Source organism: Andrena cerasifolii, chromosome 14 (assembly GCF_050908995.1).
Source record: "Andrena cerasifolii isolate SP2316 chromosome 14, iyAndCera1_principal, whole genome shotgun sequence".
Taxonomy (NCBI): Eukaryota; Metazoa; Arthropoda; class Insecta; order Hymenoptera; family Andrenidae; genus Andrena; species Andrena cerasifolii.
Window position 1 is genome coordinate 6,969,463 of NC_135131.1, and position 19,361 is coordinate 6,988,823.

At 49.5% G+C, this 19,361-nt stretch overlaps 2 protein-coding genes across 2 annotated transcripts in view; one reads left to right on the plus strand and one right to left on the minus strand.

Annotated features, from left to right (window-relative positions):
- LOC143376480 (chymotrypsin-like protease CTRL-1) overlaps positions 1-19,361 on the plus strand; it is a 131,414-nt gene that overhangs the window by 35,036 nt on the left and 77,017 nt on the right. Inside the window, exon 8 of the mRNA XM_076826887.1 lies at positions 4,557-4,689. The gene's annotated coding sequence lies outside the window, so the exon portion shown is untranslated. The remainder of the gene's footprint in view (positions 1-4,556; positions 4,690-19,361) is intronic.
- Positions 12,190-12,569, minus strand: LOC143376731 (uncharacterized). Its single transcript, XM_076827371.1, has one exon. It carries the CDS (start codon positions 12,391-12,393, stop codon positions 12,190-12,192), a length of 204 nt encoding a protein of 67 aa, XP_076683486.1. The 5' UTR covers positions 12,394-12,569.

Genomic DNA, 19,361 nt, shown 5'->3' on the forward strand with positions numbered 1-19,361 from the left:
AATTAGAGGATGTGTAAAACATGTGGCACCTAGCGCAAAACCTCTGATATGGTCCTTAAAAATTCGTGATTTTCATAAAAAAATTAAAAAGTCGCCGAATTTTAGTAGCGCACAAACACGACCTCAAAATCCGCGACTTTTTAATTTTTTGATGAAAGTCTCGAATTTTTACGGACCATATCAGAGGTTTGGCGCGAAATAGCACATGTTTTACACATCCTGTAACTTTTTCAAGTCTGATCGAGAATTTAAAGCTGTATAAAACCCAATTAGATTTTTTTATTAATGTTCAAAAGTGGTAACTTTTTGTTGGCTTTAAAGGTGTGTTGTCTTGTTTGATGTTATGTACGGTTTTTGTTTGTTAGTTAAATGAATTCCACTGTAACTGGGTTTTATACAGCTTTTAATTCTTTTTCAGAGTATGTATATTAGGCACATACAGCAGTTTTGAGTTGGTATTGAAAAGTAATAGAAGTAGGGTGGTTCGAAGAAGTGGTAATTTTTTTGTCCGCTACTGTACTTTCAAAGATCTACTATCGAGTATTAGGGGACTGAATTCGATGATTATTAGCTCATTTCGCGCGACGGAAAGCCAAGATGTTTGAGCATGCAGGATAAAGGGAAAAACAGAGAGCTCCTTGCCGAAAGTTGAATCGCTCATTGGCCGTAGCACGGGGTGCTTGTCCAAATACTGAGTCACTGTGACAACAGAGGATCACCGCTGCCATCCTTCTCTACGCGATCACGGTGAACGGGGTCGAAAGCTCAGCTGATTGCTCCGTATCACTCGGGGGATGAACGCTTGTTTATTAATACCTCGAAGATGCAACGGGCCCCTCGCTCCCACGAGCCTTCCCATCCAGCACCCTCGCCATTTACTTGGAACTTTCCAACACGCTCTCTTCATCTAAAATCTGGGCGATCCTAAATATTCAAATTCGAAAAGGAAGGAGGTCCGCTCGCCAAATAGCACTCTCATCAAAGAAATTCAATTGCACATCTTCGCCGAAGTTCCTGGAAGAATCCTGAAGCTTCCCAACTACGTCGCCTCCGAGGGGTTAATTATTTATACAGTTATAAAGAAGTTATTCAGAGCCTTGGCGAATCAGGCTGCATCCTCCGAAGGGGTGAAACGTTGCGCAAATCTCGCGCACCAGCCAGCTTATTTACAGACCCGAGCGGATTAAGAGAGTTCCACAAATACCCTCTAGGATTTTTTAGATTGAGTGCGTCGCGTCCTTCGGACAAATAACGGCTAGCCGCGTCCCCGTGATCGCTGCATTATAAAAATTATTTCATAAGAAAGATTCGAATCCATCCCCCGTTCCCTTGAACACCGAAAGCTTTCCTCCGCGAGGCTCGCAGACTCTCGCCTCCTTCTGTTATCTTTGCGCAGCCACTCAGACCGCGGGGGAGTAAAAATTAAGACGCATCCTTCGAGGCTAAGGAAAACAATGTCGAGTGTTTGCATCGATCGCGGAACAACCGTTGCCCGAGAGCCCCGCTTTTGCATGGCATTAGTACCTATATTATTGTAAGCTGACGCGCATAATTCTCGGGGTAGCAGGGTCCCCCTCCCCCGACGAATTTTCTCGCACACCCCTCTCCCTGGGCGGGTCTCGAATTAATTTAATACCGTTACCCTCCCTTTATCGGGTATTTACACGATCCGGTAATTATAAAACTGCGCCGTGCAACCTGTTAATCGTTCAGCGCTGCGAATCGAATATAAATACACTTGCAGTCGCGTCCAATACAATTTATACTACTGTTTAAAACATCGCACGTCAATATAACTCTTGGCTATTCGCGTCGGCCTGACGAAAGGTGTTCCCTCGCGAGGGTAGTTTCCTCTCGTAGCTATTGTTTCTCCTGCCAATATCTGAAAGTGGAGAGTGGTTGCACCCCAGATGCCCGGCCTAAAGTTCCCAAGCGGTTCCGTGGAAAGCTCGTCGTTTTCCTCTAGCAAACGTCGAAATTATCGATCACCCCACGCCCGGCCAGGCTGCGGCCGCGTGACCGCGAAACTTGCCAGCGAAACAAGTCGTTTCACAAAGAGTACACAGGCAGGCAAAGTGTCCCGGGGATGGCCGACTAATATCGGGAAAAGCGATTGGCGCGAGGAACGAGCTGCCGGATCGATAGCTTTGAAAAGGCCGGATTGAATGCCCCATCACTAACTGGCCCATCGACGTCTCGCGGCCGTGCGGGTACGTTTTTCCCTGGCGGATGTAAATGTAGGCAATATCGCAATGTTGGCGCCAATGGTCGACGCTCGAGTGACTGGTGCTGATTGATGTTGCCGTGTTTGGTCAGAGGGTTGTTTCTCCGCTCCGCAGCAGCCCCCAGCGGACCCAATAAGCACCTCACGCATACACGCGTGCCCTGTCTCTACACGCTTCTGCCACCCACCTCCGCGTCCGTCCCCTTGATCCACCTACGCCTAACCTAGCCGAAGGAAGTGGAGCCATTGTTTACACGAGCTGCAGCCCGTCTGTCGCGATACCTCTTCCACATCCGTCTCCCCAGGGAGAGGCTGCCTTTAAACCCACCCTCTACCCTTGCTCGAAGAACGACGTCAATTTATTGTACTCCAATTGCGCCCGCCTTTAAATCGATCCTTGTTCCTTGCGCCCCTGGCTGGGGCTCCGAAAACTCCTCCCGTATATGTACGTGCCTCGATCATCTCTCGGTCGCGTTCCATCGATTCGTAAAGATTCAAGTATTGGGCGCTGGATAGTCGAGTGACTTTGTCGAGGTTGGTGTTAATCCGTGGATCTAGGAGGCTTCGAATTGTCGCTGAGGATAGCGTGGAAGTGTTCTTTGCGGGGGATGCACCGTGAGTGCTTATAGATTTGTGCTTAGGTTGCTCGAGATGCTGTAGCTTCGACCGAGAGTATGTTACATGTTTGTTCCACATAGTTCTTGATACCACTGTGCGAAAATGTTTGAATAAAGCCTGAAATGTGCTCGGCACTTCTGCCTAGCTACTCTTTACCTAGTTCCTCTCAGCGTAACGTGATCCTTGCTGCGTGCAAAAATTATAGGGTACGTCGAACAAGTTACCGCGGGGAATTCCCGTCGTCGCTGTTTCGTGACCGTTTTACCGCCACTGTTCAAGCACTCGAAGCAGGTGGAAAGCATATTGTTTGTTTGAAGGACACTCGAGCCTTCCTCCCCGAATTTGCGAGAACGGATTCGCAAGTCCCCGCAATTTTTTAACCTCGACGAACAACAGCGCTGAAATATATGAGTCGAGCATCGCATTTCCCGGGATATTCAATCGCTGCTGCGCTTCCACTTGACCAACCCCTCTCCTAGGTATGTACTCTTTTCCCTCCTACCTGTGCCATCGGGATCGTTGTTTGATCGCGCAGAGATACTAGGGCGAGAGGATCAAGACAGGTTTCTGCTCTCTAATCATCGGCTGCGCTTGAACGCGCGAGCTATTGTTTCATGCCTGCGGAGTTAATTTTTCTTTAGTTCCTCTAGAACCTAGAATTTGCAATGTAAACAGAAGCTTACCCATTTGTGCTTTTTTAAAGTCACAAATTAAAAGGAATCGTTTTGGAAGCACTCAAGATTTCGAGACTGCATCCTCAGTCTACCCAAAAATTAGCTCCACTCCACCACCCCCGCTGAAACGTGAAATGCTCACCGGAAAATGTACGGGGTACGAATCGGAAAATCGAGTCGAAATGGCGTGCAGACGCGGCTGGCAGCGTTAAAACCGAATCGGGGCGCGTTCGTTCCTCCCTCTACCGGCCATGCGTCCTGCAAAATGCATTAATTATACGAATGCGGACGTGTCCGCGGCGCAGGAATATTTTAATCTACTTAAAAAGCCATCCGTTTGAAAGTAATTATCGCGATGAAATTAAAATGTCAACGCGGCAGCGGCGGCCGCCGCGTATTCATGTTTGTGTTTTGTGATCGGCCGCGTCCTGTTTACCTGCAAATCTAACTAATCTAAATGGTAATGCGACAGAATTACGACAACCACCCTCTCTCGCTCCTTCTCTCTCTTACCCCCTTGTTTTTCCGTCCGGCTCGCCAGCCAGGCTTTCGTCCAGCGCTCCTCTCCGACCCGTCCGCAACGTCATCGTTGTCCCATTACCAGCGCCCTGTTAATGAATTTCAACCGACGACACTGGCAATTTCGCCATTTTAAAATGCCCGCTGCGCGCCTCGTCGATCGCTCCGCGATTTCACTGGCGCGTCGAGCTTCTCGGCACTTTGATCCGGCGAGGTCGACACCGGATGGATTAGGAATTGATTTAAGATTGTTCGGTGTGAAGGGGTGGATGGCTCGAAAGTCACGTGCATTGAAAAATAATTGAGCAGTTCATTGGGAGTGCAAGGACGAAGGTTGGCTTTGTCTGTATCAGATCTGGGAGAAGAAATAAGAATACATGTAACCAAGGGCTGATAAAGAGGTCATTGAATCTCGAAGGGGGTTGAACATTTTAGACTCTGCGATACTTTGGTGATTTAATCTAATTCTGTTTTGCATCTTGGATGCTGGCGGGCAGGGACTAAATGAAGTTACTTTACAGGTGCAACATGGCTCGTCCTCCCTCGTGAACCCCTGACGCCTGCACCTTGAAAGAATGCGACGTGCACCAAGAACCGCAGCCAATTTCAATATTTGAGGGGACTCGACCAACAGGAGCTCCGCAGAATTTGCAGGTAAAAGGGCGGCGATGCCCGTGCTGATTTAACGAGCCCTTTAAGGCACCCTTGGACAGGACTTTGTTTACGATAGAGACAAACTCTTCTAGACCCACAGGCTAATCTTGCGCGCTCACGTGTACGGACACTTGGGTATGCGGAGCCGCGGGATAAACGTGAATTTCGAAAAGACACGCGTGTAGATTCTTCGGGAACAGTTTGTATTCTTTCTAAACGATCTTAATTCACAATTCACCTTCATCTTGCACTGGTAGCTTTTAAAATATAGGTTTACTAGCTTAAAGTACCCGGCGTTGCCCGGGTAAAACTTCGATTATCACGGAGTGTCAAGAGGGTGAAATAAGGGGGAAGGGGTGGGATGTCCAGGTTTCATGGCAGCCTATTTATAAAATGTTTTTCTTTAACTGAAATATTTTTTTCTTAAAACTTCAATGTCTTCTCTATAAGCACCGTAAAGCTTATCTCCATCCGTTTACTACTTCCATAGCTCTGTCGAAAGCTTTGTCGTAGCCAGATTCCGAAGAAAATTCTATAAACCTCGCTACACTACCTATGAAGCCTGTACCGCAACAGGAAAGTATAATGTGAAGTCTGCAAATAGTAAAACCATCGCAAAGCTATCTATACCCATAGATAACCACGACTCGCTCGCGTGCACGTAATTTTTAAGTTGTTCACCCTGTTCCTCATCTCGAACCTGGTACTACCCCATTTTTTCTCGAGAACTGCTCTTTCGCTTTCCTGGAAGCGGTGTCGTTAGACATTAACGCGGTTGTTTCTCCGCGTAACGCGGGAGGATGACGGCGGAGGTGCTGTGGGTTCTTGGAATGGGGCGAAAGCGCGAGCGTACGGGGGTGGAGCTGCGGGTCCAGCGATCGACCGCGTGAAATCGACCACCTCGTGCACCCGCCATCCCACGGTGCAGCATCCACCATCCAGCATCCAGCGTCCAGCGTCCACGGCTCCCCGCCGCCCCCCCTCGGCGTCCGCTATCCACCCTCGTGCTCGTTGTATTATCGTACGACCGCACGGGCTAGCCCCTACATCGTCAACATGTCCGGGACAAGCAGCGCGCGCGCTCGTTTTCATGCACACGCGTGCAGGCGCGTGCACACGTACATGGAGAGGGATCTGTGCGCGTCGAGACGGCCATAAGCGAGGACGTGGTGCGTCGGTGTGTGACGTGATTAAACCGCCCTCCACGAGAACCCCACCCCTGCCATCCCTTTGCGCCCCCGACAACTGCCAGCGGCCAACATGGCCGCCGCTAATTAGCGCCTAATTATTATTTATTGCATCGGACGCGACCTGCTCCCACTCCGTCCCGCTCTCACGCTCTCTCTCCCTGTCCATTTTCATGCCCTCAGGCGAGAAGCCAATCGGGCTACGTTACCATCCGCATATGCCTGAAATCAATCTGCTCTGTCGCAGCGGCTTCGACGGCTACTTTTCCAGCGCGATCCGAACCTGCAGGTCTGATTCCAGAAGGGTGCTCGTAGAACACGTCGAAGACACGGGGTAGCTGAGATTCTGTAGTCTTTATAGCCCGGGGGGTTGATACATTGTAACTTTAGAGTGGACTTCTGAGGAACACGTTCCTCCATCGTAGCATCCCCCTGCTTTTATTCCCTCCCGCGGTTCTTCTTCTGCGAGGCTTCGTGCCTAGGACCTTAAGGATCTAAGTACACCGCCGACTGGACAGGCGTTTCAGTCTCGCGCATTAGAGCAACACTTTGCACGCCATTTAGAAGCGTTCCAAATACCTCGTTAAGCCTCTTCCACCCCCGAACCGAGCGAACAATCTGTCGGGGAGTCGTTGACACATTAAATCGTAAGGAACACAGACGCTGGGGCACGCAACAGTCGGCGTGATCGATCGCTGGAGTTTGTTTGAGGGCCGGATCCATCGGTGCTCCCCGATCGGAATCGTGGGCGTATTAACGAGAGGAAAGCGGGACGATTTCCTTGGTCGCGGGGGTGAAACTCGGGCGGAGGCCGCGATATCCCGTGGATAGTCAGCGACGGGAAGAAGAAAAAGTAGAAGAAAACGAAGAAGGGTGGGGCGACGAGGAGAGGGAGTCGAGAGTTGAGTTGCGGCTGGATCGGTTGAGTTAAGTCGGGTCAGGTCGAGTCGAGCAGAGGTACCAACAGGGCGGTCGCAAATATTGGTATTTGGCAAAGACTATCCTTGATCCGTGTCTCTCTTTCTCTTTCTCCGCGCTTCCTTGTTATCTCGCCCTCTCTCGCCCCCACCGCCACTCGCGCATTCTCTCACTTCCAACCACCCTCTCTCTCTCTTTCCCTCGATGTCTCTTCCTTCACACGCCGCCTCTCTTCGAACATCCCCTCTGTCGATAAGGGGGTGAGGCATTGTCCAGTCCTCGTCATCCTAGCCAGCTCAATTGGCTCCACAGATTTTTCTCCCAGGCCCTTTCGAATCGGCTATGATAATTAGGGGTGGCTCCAAGCGACGAGCCACGCGAAGGTGTCCATTTCGATGGACGTCTGCTTGCGAATCGATCATGCACTTATTCCATCCCCTTGGTAACTCTATCGCATCACTATCTCAACAACCTTAAACTTCTACCTTTCCTCGCACCCTGAGGAAATTGGGCCTAGTTATGCAGAAAGCTAGCAACCCTTAAAATGACAAAAAATTAGTTAAACACAGTACGGATCCCATAATCTTGTGATCTTTATATTGCAAAAAATTACCGACCCATGGAACAACTCTTACATTATACAATTATTAAAACTACCAAAAAAAACACTAGAGAAAATTTGAAATAATGGTAGGTACTTATACTATTAACTATTAAAGAACTCATTAAAAAAACATTGTGAAAAAGTAATGAGAAATAATCCAAAATACAGCCAACAGAAATAAAGCTACTTTTCTTTAAAAATTAAAATCTCCAAAGTAAATTTACTCAGCTTCAGATCATTGAGGGTTGGTAGCATTCTGCATAAGTAGACCCAAATCATCCCTCCCTCGTCCCTACCACAACACAATCCCCTGGCCAAGTTTTCGTTCGTAATTCGACGATCACCAGACTCGTTGGATCCACTGGAGGAAAGGAAAAGGCAGTTTGGTGGGCAATAGACGATCGGGAGCCGCGGGTTTATGTCCGCGATCGCGGCCTGTGCAAATGACGCGTTATTCCCAGCGTCAAAGGAAGCCCGGGAGCAGGTTGCAGTGCTCGTGGTCGGCATTGTGCTGCAAGTGCGCTCGAGAATAATAAATGGGAGTGGCCCCGGAGAGGCTATACCCAGCGACATCGACGAGGGCGATATTTTTGCAGGCGATCGCGCGACAATCGGCTCGTTGCTTCCGAGCCGGCCCGAATTTAACGCGTCACGAAAAAGCTCAACGGCTGGCTTTCCAGCTCGCTCTAATATTTACTCCACGGAACCGTAAAAATGTCAAACTAAACGTTACATGTTAAAAATCTGTCGCTCGGCGAACGGCTGAACGCTAACGCCGATGCTCGGATCGCGAATCTGCGGCCTGCAGGTATCGTCGTGCGCAAATAAACCGTTTTCCCCTGGATTTTTTTTGTTGTTCAGAAATACGATGACGTTGGATTGATTTAGGGCATCCAATGAAATCGAATGCGATCGAATGAAATCGAATGAAATTCAGGGGAGGAGGAGAGAAATTGCCTGGGAGCTGTCGAAGGGTTTCTATGTTCCCTGTTTATGGAGAATTCTGGTGGATGAGATTCCGTTGTTTGGGGGTGAGGGAGGAATTCGGAGATACGCGGGGTATGAGAGTGACAGAGGTTCGTGTCCTAGGGATCTTTCCTTCGTTTTTGCGTGTTATTTCATTGTCCTTGGATAGCGTTTCAGGAAGTGGTTATCTCGCGCGATTAATACGAGATATTTAAAGGAGATTTCTCACGGCCGCTCGATTGCTCGAACGCAACCGTAGGCCTCCGTGGGCTCTGATGTTTGCCAAGGCAGGAACGCTATCGCGTTCTCACACCGGAAAATCTTCCAGATAGTCTCCTTCAGGCTGGATCTTAGCGCTCCTCGTGAATACTGTCGCGCCCTTCCCCGGACTTAAGCGTTCTTCACACGGCAATTGTTGCTCGACCAATCCAACTGAATAACTCGGTAACAATTTACACGAACAGTGACTTAAGATTAAATTAAGTCGACTAGTATCTAATCCTTCCAATCGTACAAACTTTAACAGCAGATTCTTCTCTGATTCTTCTTAATGTAGCAATAAAATCAGCTATCGCATCCCTTCGAAATTTATGGACTGTAGTTCTACTTCACCTCGTTCCTTCTGTCTCGCTACGTTTTTCTCTGTCCAAGAGTAGACTTCCCTGTGAATGTAGCTTAATGGTCGGTGGAAGGAGCGGAGCTTGGTGTGGCAGGACAGCGATACAGCCAGGGTACACAGAGAAAGCACCACGGTGCAAAGCAAACGCCCGACTACTAAGGCTAATCTCAAAAATGATAACGCCCGCGATAACGGCCGCCCAGATGTCAGACGCTGCGCTCGCCACAAGAAACGCGTTGTTACCGTGTTTCGCGTCGCAACGAAATTCCAAGTGGCCAGGAAACAGTCGCTCGCGTACCTGTTTCCCTCAGCCAGGCGAATCCCGTCGTTCCACGAACGTTCGTAGAACTCCCCCGGCCATCGGCAATGGAAGTTAGCGGAGGCAGATAAAAGGGGCCAGGTGAAGAGGTGGCCGATGGTGAAGGCCGATAATCGGCCCGCTGAAATTATTCTATACGCGTGACTGAGGGGGCGAGGGGGCTAAGTATGCGTTAAGGGTTGCCCAACAAAGAGACTAGCCTCGCGGCGTCTCGTGTCCAACTAATTAGGCGGTTTATTGTTGCGGAGGCTGGTCGTTCTATTGGCGTCAAGCGTGATATATTACTGCACCTTTATGCTCGCACACTCGAGTTTTAATCGAGCCTCGTTAACGTCCCCCGGGGAAATGCTCGATGACAGATTTCCGGAAAATGGTCATTCGGAGGGTGTAATCGCAACAGCTACATAGTTTGGAACGTAGAGTGCTGGATAATATTCGACATCCCTTAGAGAACTTAGGAAACTTAGTATTAGCATTTGGCTCCTAAAAACTTGCCTTCCAAAAGTCACAAAACATGAAGATTTTAAGTTTCCCGTTCGATGAGTGAAGTAAAGAAGAAACGGGAGTGGTAGATCGCGTTCTGATGCCCCATTGAATAATTGAAAAGCCACGATAAGGTGTCGTTCGCGTAACCCTGTTGTTACATAACGAAAACCGTGGTTTCGTGAGAACTGGTGGAACAGGAAACGATTCCTCTGGGTCTCGTGAGGCGACACGTGTCGATGGGCGCGATGGCTGTCCGTTGCAATGAAAAATCGTTTGTATCTCGCAGGAATCGAAAGGTGGAACACCTGCAGCACGCGTCCCGTCGAGCGTCGTCGCCAGAGTTTCGTCGAGGAACCGAGGAACAAAGATTCCTAGTGTAGGGGTCGAGGAGAGATCTCTAAATGGTGGCTGATTATCCAGACAATAAAGTTCACGGCTCGTTTGAGTGTCGAGGAGACATTCTTTCCTGGGTCTTCTTCCCTTTCTGCTTCGATGGGTTCACGGTGCACTCGCTAATTCGTATATTTCCACGTTTCTTTCTGCCCAGACAATGGGGCCAGACGTTATTCAAATGCGGCTCGGTTCCTTGGGTTCTTTAGTGTAGAATTTCTCGCCGGTGTCTGGCACAATTCGATCGTGCCTCATTGTCAGCTCGTCGCCTCTTTAATATTCCAAGCGGGATATTCGTAATCGGGGCTCAGCGTCGAGGAAGACTCCAACTTTGGGAAATTTGGGATATTTCGGATATTCTGCTGAACATTCCAGCCATCCAGAGATTTCTAAATCATATCCGGAAATATCTGAATCAGTAGTCACCAAACGGTTTTCTTCCCCAGACAGCTACGTCCACGTAATGTCCCCATTTTCCAGAAGTCCACTAAAACGTGCTTCCATGAAAGCAGGGGCTACCCTAACTCGGTCGCTTCACTCTCGTCAATATCCCCGATTGGCTGCATAACGTGTGATCAGCGTGCAGCTAGATTATCGATAATTGCCAGATTGCTCGCGACAGAACATATGTTGGTCATCCGCAGCTTTTCAGGCGCACCTTGCCGCCCTTCCTCCATTTCGAGCGTCGACCCTCGCCGGTGGAAGAGCCAGCCTTCGTTGTGGATCTATCAAGCAGTACGCAATTTAGGGACAAAAGCCAGCCTTGCCGGCAGTGCCGACGATACGTCCACTCGTTGTTCTTAGCCACCCATACGCTGTCACTCAACAACGCGGAATTCAATTAGATTTCCATGAGGGACAGTTTTCTTCTGTTTGTCAAAAACGACTTCACTTAGGTAGCTTGTTAATCAACCGGCGCTACATTTTCAAGCATCCACTGCTCAGAAACCCCGACACCACTGCGGGATAATAATTCTTTTCGACGTGGACTTGCACGTGGGAACTGGATGGCCAGGTACACCGCAATCGTTGCATCGATAACAGGTGCTTCGTACCTCGGACGACCCCGGACGATTAGTTGAGCCGATTCGAGGCGATTTTCACGGCGTATCCGGTCTTGCACAACTCTCGAGCCAAGCCTTCGTCGCGATGAAAGCGTAGAAGGCTGCGCCTTTGAAAGCTCCGGGGAACGTAATGGCCGTGCCTAATCGACGAACGGTCAGCGAAAGCTTGCGAGGATTCCCAAGGCACGCGGGTGCACCTATTTGGATCATCCGGGCAGAGATTACGCGCTGGAGAATCGGCTGCGTTTGAAGCAGTCTCGCCTAACAGGATCCTGGATCCTCAGGGCGGAAGGTGGATTTCATGGGAAAACTTTTCCACGCATCTACGTCGCTGCGAATGCTCGTCCATCGTTGCGCTTTAGGGCTCCCACTTTTTCTTCAATTTCAGTGGTATTTTGCAGGTGGAGGGCGGTAGAGTAATGAATAAAAAGGTCGTGTGGGAAACGAAGAAGAAGGGCAGTCGAATAAAATGGATCAGTGTATCAGAATCACAAAGGAAAAGGGGCATCGTTATATTAAAAAGCATTCTCGAAAAGTACACGACGTATGAAACACAAGTAAACATTTAGAAAGTCAAACGCGTGGGTTCACATGATCGTTCGGGTGGATCTAGATCTTCTTGACCTTGGAGGCAGGCTCGTTAGCGAGGTTCCTTCTGTTAGGCGTCCAGGGTTTCGGCATCTTGGGCTGCTTCTGCTTTTTATTCCGCGTGGAGTTCGATCGTTGCTTCATTCTCGTCGATTTGGTCGGACTCTTCTTTCTTCTACCTCGAGAATTTCTCGAGGAAGTCTTGCGACTCGTGGTGCTGGCTTTCGCGCCATCAGGATCGTATCTGCAATTAGTCAGCTGTTAATCAATCGACTGAATCGATGATTTTAGGCATCGTCAGCTATATTTCGACCTCTCCGCATGAAAATTCTACAGCAGACTCTAGAAGGACACGGTCCTCACCTATATTTGTTGTTCTTCTTGGTGAGGATCCCAAAGTCGATCCCGCGACGAAGAGCCACGGCCACCTGACTGCGAAGAGCCTTCCCAGCCACGATGTCGTGTTTGTCGCAGATCTGCTCGATGATCTCCTTCTCGGAGAACCCTTCCTGGGACTGCTTTGTCCTCAGCAGATCGTAGACGAGCACCGATTTCCGCACCATCTCGCTGCTTGCTGTTCCTGCTTCATTAACAGGTCGACGAGCCGGAAAATTTGCCGAGACCGAGCATAGCGCACGCCAAAATGACACGGTCTTCCATGCGGCTGGAACTTAGCCACGCTCGTGGTTTATTTAAATATCGGAATACACGCGACTGCGTTCACGTGGTGAAGCGGATGTATTTGTTTCTCAACCGTCTCCTCAACTAGGTACAGTAAAATCAATTGACAGAAAGAAATTGAGGACCTTCCAGTAAGAGTGATGCGGCACCACTTTTGACAGTTTTTGAGTTATGACTTGTAATCTACGTAAAAAAAAGGTTCTACGTCGTTTGGTACACGTTTCATGGAAATCCGATAACAGTAGAGCGATTTATTCTAAATTTTGAGCCTGTTTTGTGCAATATTTTTGTCTTGGGCAGCTCCAGGTTTGAAAAATTCGCCAAAAATAGAAATGAAAACTTATCAACTCAACAACTACTACTTATTTTGTGAAAATATGTATTTTTCAATTAGTGTTCTCTTTGCAATGTCAAGTGAAATTATTTTATAAACAGTTTTTCCTAATTTACTCAAAGTTGGTACGGATGCTCCTCGATAATTCAGTACTCTAAATCACTCCATGCTGAATCGCAATATCTGTTAATTCATCGACGGTAAGCGAGTGAACAAAAGGAGAATCCTCTGTTATTTAGAAATAGTTTCTAGACCCTGCCTGATAATGAGGAGACTTGTCTAGGTTGTAAGCTGCGGCAAGAAAAACGGCAAATCAATTTACCGTTCTCGCGTGTAGAAACGTCCGGTCCAGCGGATACTTGCTAAGTAAATATCGTGCGCGGTTAGATATCGGGCTGAACGAGGAAGGACCGGCTCTAAGCGTTGGCAATCGAATGATTAAAGGCGGCTTCGCCTGGTTGCGTCGGATAGGGCGAAATTCCCGACGGAAATCAGAGTCGCTGGCCATCCAGCCGTGTTCCCTCTTTCTAAGCACCGACTACCTCGACTACCTCGTCTCAACTCACCCCTCTTGCGCCCTGTCGCTCCTCCTGCGGGTCTTCGTCCTCGCTGTGCCCTCCTTCGGGAACTATCCTCAAAGCCGCCCAGTCACCCGCTCCTTCGAAACCCTCTAGCAAACATCGAGCTGCTTCGAGGATTGCCACGGAATTCTAGAAACACGTCGAAGACAGCGTTCGGGGTTCAGGGTTGTGTTCCACCACTGACGCTCAGGTGCACCCCTAATGGTCTCCGCAGTTTTAGAGATCGAAGAGCAAAGGGCACTTGTCCCATTTCTTTTTTTCAACCTCGAAGACTTGGCTTCAAGTTACCTCCACCTTGAGAGAGGCGAAAATATTCCACAAATATGCCCCGCTGTAGATCACCGGTGGAAGTAGGGGCTCCCTGATCTTTCGCCGGTGGGTTTTGTCTCCTAGTGGTGGTTCTTGCGCGATAAACCGAGGCGGAATAGGAGCCGGCCTTCCCTTTTCTTCGGTGTGTGGGACGATGGACCCCGTGGGGCAACGGTTTCCCGGCTTCCTCCGTGCTTTTTCCAATTGTGCCCGCCCCGTGGCGGTGCTCGAAGTCAGGGCAAGTGGATTATTGACGGCACGAAACAATGGCGTAGCTTTGTTCCGCGCACTTGGGACGTAATATGCTCGATGCAGCATAGGGCCTGTCCGTCCGTCAGTTTTGTGCATCGAGTGGCCCCGGGTAAGCCGAACGAGTGCTCTCCCGAATGCCGAGTCAAGTGGCCAACCGGTACATCTGGCTGTCTGATCGGTGTTTATTAAAAATCATACGAAATCGTATACACCGCAGCCCCCTGTCGCGTACCATTCGACCCGACTAAATCCTGCAAAACGCTTCGTGTCTTCTTCCTTGTATCCTATGGCGGATGAAAGATGAAAGAGACGCTATAATTTCACAGAGAGCAGTGACATTTCACACTTGGACCTTCTTTTAACAACCGGCCAGTTCGTCTCGCGCGTTTTATGACGAGGTCAGTTTTGCTCGCAGAAAAGATCTGATAGTTTGGTTGAGCAGAGGGCTCGCCTTGTTCCCCGGAGGACAGGAGAAGAAGGTTCGCGGGGACAATCTTATTGGCCCTTCTTCAAAGAAGCAGCCAGTTGCTCCCTCGAGATGGCACGGAAGGGGGGGAAAGATGGTCGAGTTGAATTAATTCCACGACTATCCATCGCCCCGGTCCTTCGTTACGCCAGTTACGACGACAGCTTGAAATGTAATCGCTGCTACTCGCTTCTTTCCACTCTCGTGTATTTAGCTGCCTGCTTCCCGCTGATTTGTCGACCACGTTCCCATTTCCTTTCGCTCGTCCTCTAGTTCACGGAAGTATAGTTGGCGGATTCATTGAATTTCTTCAGTGCTCGCTTCTGGGTACTTGCTCTTCGTGGTGCGAAGATACTTTGGAATTCAGGAAAGAAACTGTTTGAATGGTAAACAAGGTTTCACGCGTTGCACATGGTTTATTAAGAATAATTAGAAACGACTGAAGATCAGTGACGCTTGCTGACAGGGCGACGTGGAATCAAGGAAACCGAGGTCATAGGCACATGAAGCTGTAGAGATCCCTGACCGACCCGGGGTCGACTCCTGTGCCTTTGGGAATAGCAAGGTTTTGCTATGGTGAATTTTGCTATGGAGGCCGTGATCCAACGTGCAAACATCCCTGCGGGCAAGAGCTTCGATTTGGTATCCGCCGGCGGTAACTACCGTGCAACCCTCGAGATTGAAAAGTGGTGCTCACCGCCGACCTGAAATTCCCTGTTATTCCGTGACTTAATGCTTTCCTTTCTGGATAACGGGATCGCCACTTGTGGCATGGCTGCGCATCTCCGTATCCCTCTATATCATTCTCAAGTAACTGTGAACAGTGTTTTCTTAATTACTCTGCACCCTTGGACACTGATCACTTTACACTCTCTGTGTTTGTGGTCAGTTATTAAATGGAGGAAAGACTCGGACGTATAATAGTTCTTCCAATTTACTAGTTTCTAATCTCGCAACAAAGGGAGCTGGAAACTAACTTGCACAATCCACAATGCAAGAGTTGTTCCATCTGTTTAAAGCCGAACAATTTCCTCAACTCATCGTTTCTCGATCGAGCAACGACGGAGGCTTATCCGAAAGAAAAATGTCGCTCATTGAACGACACGTAGACGAATTTCGAATTACCGTTTGAGCACCGCGTGGAAGCTTCTCGAGGGGGTTGGAAGAGCTCCGGGGTGGGGGTTTGACAGTGGCTGGTGGCTTCCAGGGATTCAATATAATCGCGCAATAAAATTCACTTACAAGCTATAGCCGTCCCTCTTCACCGTTGGCTGGAGCTTGCCTCTTGCTCTTCCCCTGCTGCCACCCCCTCGGTTCGCTTCTCACTCGTCCGTGAAGCGGGGCCTTTATCCCGCTCGAACCGTTCGGGGGGAGCACCGCGGAGTATTATCGTTCAGCTTTCGACCGAAGCTCCCTCGACGTCTCTTTTCTTTCTCTTCGTCCCCTCCACTCCGTCGGGAAAGTTCGCCTTCATTTTCTTGCGCGCTCCTTCTTCGCCCTTTCAGCCCGATCCTCCGCGAATCCACCTCCTCTGCTTTCTTCCTCGCGCGCTACTCCCCGCGCTCCATCGGGCTCGCGATACCGCGGCCAATGTGTCAGGCTCGCATCGAAATTCAGCGGGGCACCGCGATCAATCGAGGCACCTCTCATTAAATCATGCACGCGCAATCTCAGCAGGTCGACGGGGACAATGCGCGTTTCGAGATGAATGTAAAATAACAACCCCGTTGTTTCCACGCGCTCCTTTGTAACACAGAAAACAGGGCACGCGTCCAGAAATTACACCTTTCATTTCTCGTAGCCAAAATTGGAATACAAAATGTGTTTGGCACAAAGTCGTTTCTGTCCTCGCGGTATATTTACTACAGGGTTCCCTTTGGGCTTGCGCTTGGGAGACCTCGCGACTGCACGGTCCATCTATTCAATGTAGTGTTGTATAAAGCTCGAGACTTCAGAGCTTTAAGCCTGAAGACTGAGTCATTAAGGTTAAGGTAACCTTAATGACTCAGCCTTTAAGGCTAATATCATATGAAGCTCGAGCTCTCGAAGTTCGAGGTTTATAAAGGCGATTTATAAAGCAGATTATAAAGGCGATTTAACCGATTTGTTTCAATCGTCAGGGGAACCGAAGTACATTGCGCTGACGATAACATAATCATTTCACTTCTTACAATTTATACGACTCGAGCCTCCGAGCTTGAAGACTCGAGCTTTAAAGGCTAGAGCTCTCACGGCTACAGGGTTCGAGCCTTAAAGGTTCGAGCCTTTAGAGTTTGAACCGCGACTCGAGCTCTTGAAGCTCGCGGCTCGAAGCTCATTTTAACAACACTAATTCAATGTTCAAACGCGAGCCAGTAGATCCAGCGTCCATTTCGAGCGAGCGCATCGCACGTAAGATCGAATATTCGGGATTTGCGCGCGGGGGTCAGGCAGAGATCGACTCCGAGTTGCGATGCGAGATGGATGGGGTTGGTTGGAGAGAGCGACGGTAAAAACAGGCCGACAGCTGAGTGTACATAGGAGCCAGCCTTCCTTCTTTCTTTTCCATCTTTCTGCCTTTCTTTTTCCCTCGTTCGGGCGTCGTTTCGAATTCTACCCCATCGTGCTCTCCTCTCGCAACCGTGAACGCGCGCTGCGGCTCGGGACCTATGCAAACACGGCCTATTCATTGGGCAACGTGCTCGCGTATCGCCGGCGCCGAGCCGTGGCGAGCGGAACGGAGCAGAAAACTACGCGGCTCTCCTATGATTTAATGAATGCTGAACGCCCCGCGCGATTCATCCACACCCGTTCCCTATCCTCCTGCGATTATCCTGCGCAACAGCTCACCCTTTGTCCCACTCCTTCCCCAATCTCCTCTGGCGATGGTAGCTGATGCTCTCGTCTGACTATGTCGGCGTTCTTTCACTTTGAAGGGGAACCGCGAGCTTCTCCCACTTGGAACAGTAAATAGAGAAAAAATTGTAGACCGAAGGACAACAAGCTTGCATCGCCGAACGAACTTGGCGTCTTAGTACCTCCTTCGTGATTGTTCCTCTCTCTGAATCCCGCCGCTCTCAAGCCCCTGTGCCACAGAAATTGTTATTGCACCAGCGTCTGCGAAGCGCCCCGCTGTTCCGCGGCGGATCGCGTTATTTAAACTCGCGGCAGCGATATCATTTAACATCTGCTTTTTATATACGACGCTATTTACAGCCGCCGCGGTGTTTCATTACTGTAACGAGTTAAATGATTCACACACGCGGCAATGAATTCATTTGTACACAGCCCAGCGTACGAGAGAATAAAGTTGATTAAACAAGCTGCGATTCCTGCTATTTAAAGCGGAATTTAGGGAACTCTAGTGAATTACATCCTGGCGGTACGGTTCGCATTTTCCCCGTTCCGACGGGCTTAATAACACGCGAGTAGGTATAGTCGTCCACGGGCTCGGCTTTTTATCAGTTCGTACAGCTGCAAAGATCCTTAGCTTCCAAGCCGCGGTGTATTAGGGAGCAGAATTTTCTCGCGCGAGTTGGCGATAACCGAGGGAGGAGGATCCATCGTCGATCAAAGGCTTGAGCCGAACTGTGCTGGTTAAAAAGTTTCGCGCCCGTCCGTCGATCCATTATTCCCCATCACGTAGATCGAACGATCCCCTGGGAAATCCCCTTGCTCGCGACACCGGCGAAATTCACGGCGGGGCGATTCGAAAAGGTGGCTCGCATAAAATTCAAGAACGGCCGCGCGATGGATTTATGGTGGCTGGCAGGATCCTCCGCGAGGAGCAGCCTGGGCTAGTTCTGCGAGTAGACGAGCTAAAATGGAAATCCTAGCCGCTGGTTGGCTGCGGCTGGCTCCGCCTTTCATCCTTGCCGCCTCGGTTCTATATGTGCGTTATGTATCCTGCCGTTTAAGTATTATATAGATACGCTCACGGTGAATCGCGCTACCTTATAATGGGAACCCTCCATTGTACAGACTGATCCACATTGGCTGGTCCGCAGACTCGCGAGGAGGGAGCTCTTAACTGTTTTTCGGGTCGCTTGTGTATTTTCTGTTTCATCCGCAATTGCTGCGCTGGAATATTTCAGTCGCTCTTGCCGAGCTTTGAAGGGGTACAGGGAAGTTGAATCACGAAGTATGTAACGAGTCAGCGAGTTCAGTTTGTGGAGCAGTCGTTTCTGGAAGTAGTGAAAGAAGGGTTATTGAGAAGTAGCCCGTGGAAGGGTTTACGCGGGGCACTCTGTAGAGCCTTCATGGGTTCGCGTGGAGCTGTATGCGATTCTAACGCGGGGATTACGTGGCTGAGGATCGAAGCAAGTCGCTGCATTTATCTGCGGGGCTTAATTCGAGTGTCGAGAGTATCTTGTGCTTCGCAGTGTATCTTTGCCGGCTGGCAGCTTTAAACGCACCGAGAGCCGCGGCATGTGCTCGCCCCTGGTCCTGAATCGAAAGGGTTGATTAAAACGGAGGATCCCGGCGGTTATCCTGCTTCCTCACTTTCCAACGCCCCACCTCTGTCCCTCGATATCGATCAAAGTTACTCGATGCACCTTTGTTAATTGCGTGAAAATATTTACCATGAAATGAAGTGGTAATCAGCGGGCATACAATTATCGGGGATGACAGGAGTGTACCTGTTTGGCGAAATGGATACGCGATGACACGCAGTTTGACTGAGTCAAACACGCTTTATTGATTCGCCCAAGTGATATCTGCTTCTTGGCACCGATCAGGAGGCTTCTCTAACGGGTGTGCGATTACGAGCAGGAAATATTGACACAGTTCGATGCTCGACGAGTTAATTACTGTTTGCTTAGTTATTGTCGGCATACTGCCACTTATTCGCTTGCCCGGTGGCTGGTATTTAAGATCAGCTTTGTAAATCTCGCGCCTCCCGCGGCTAACGAGGGTAATTTGTTGGGT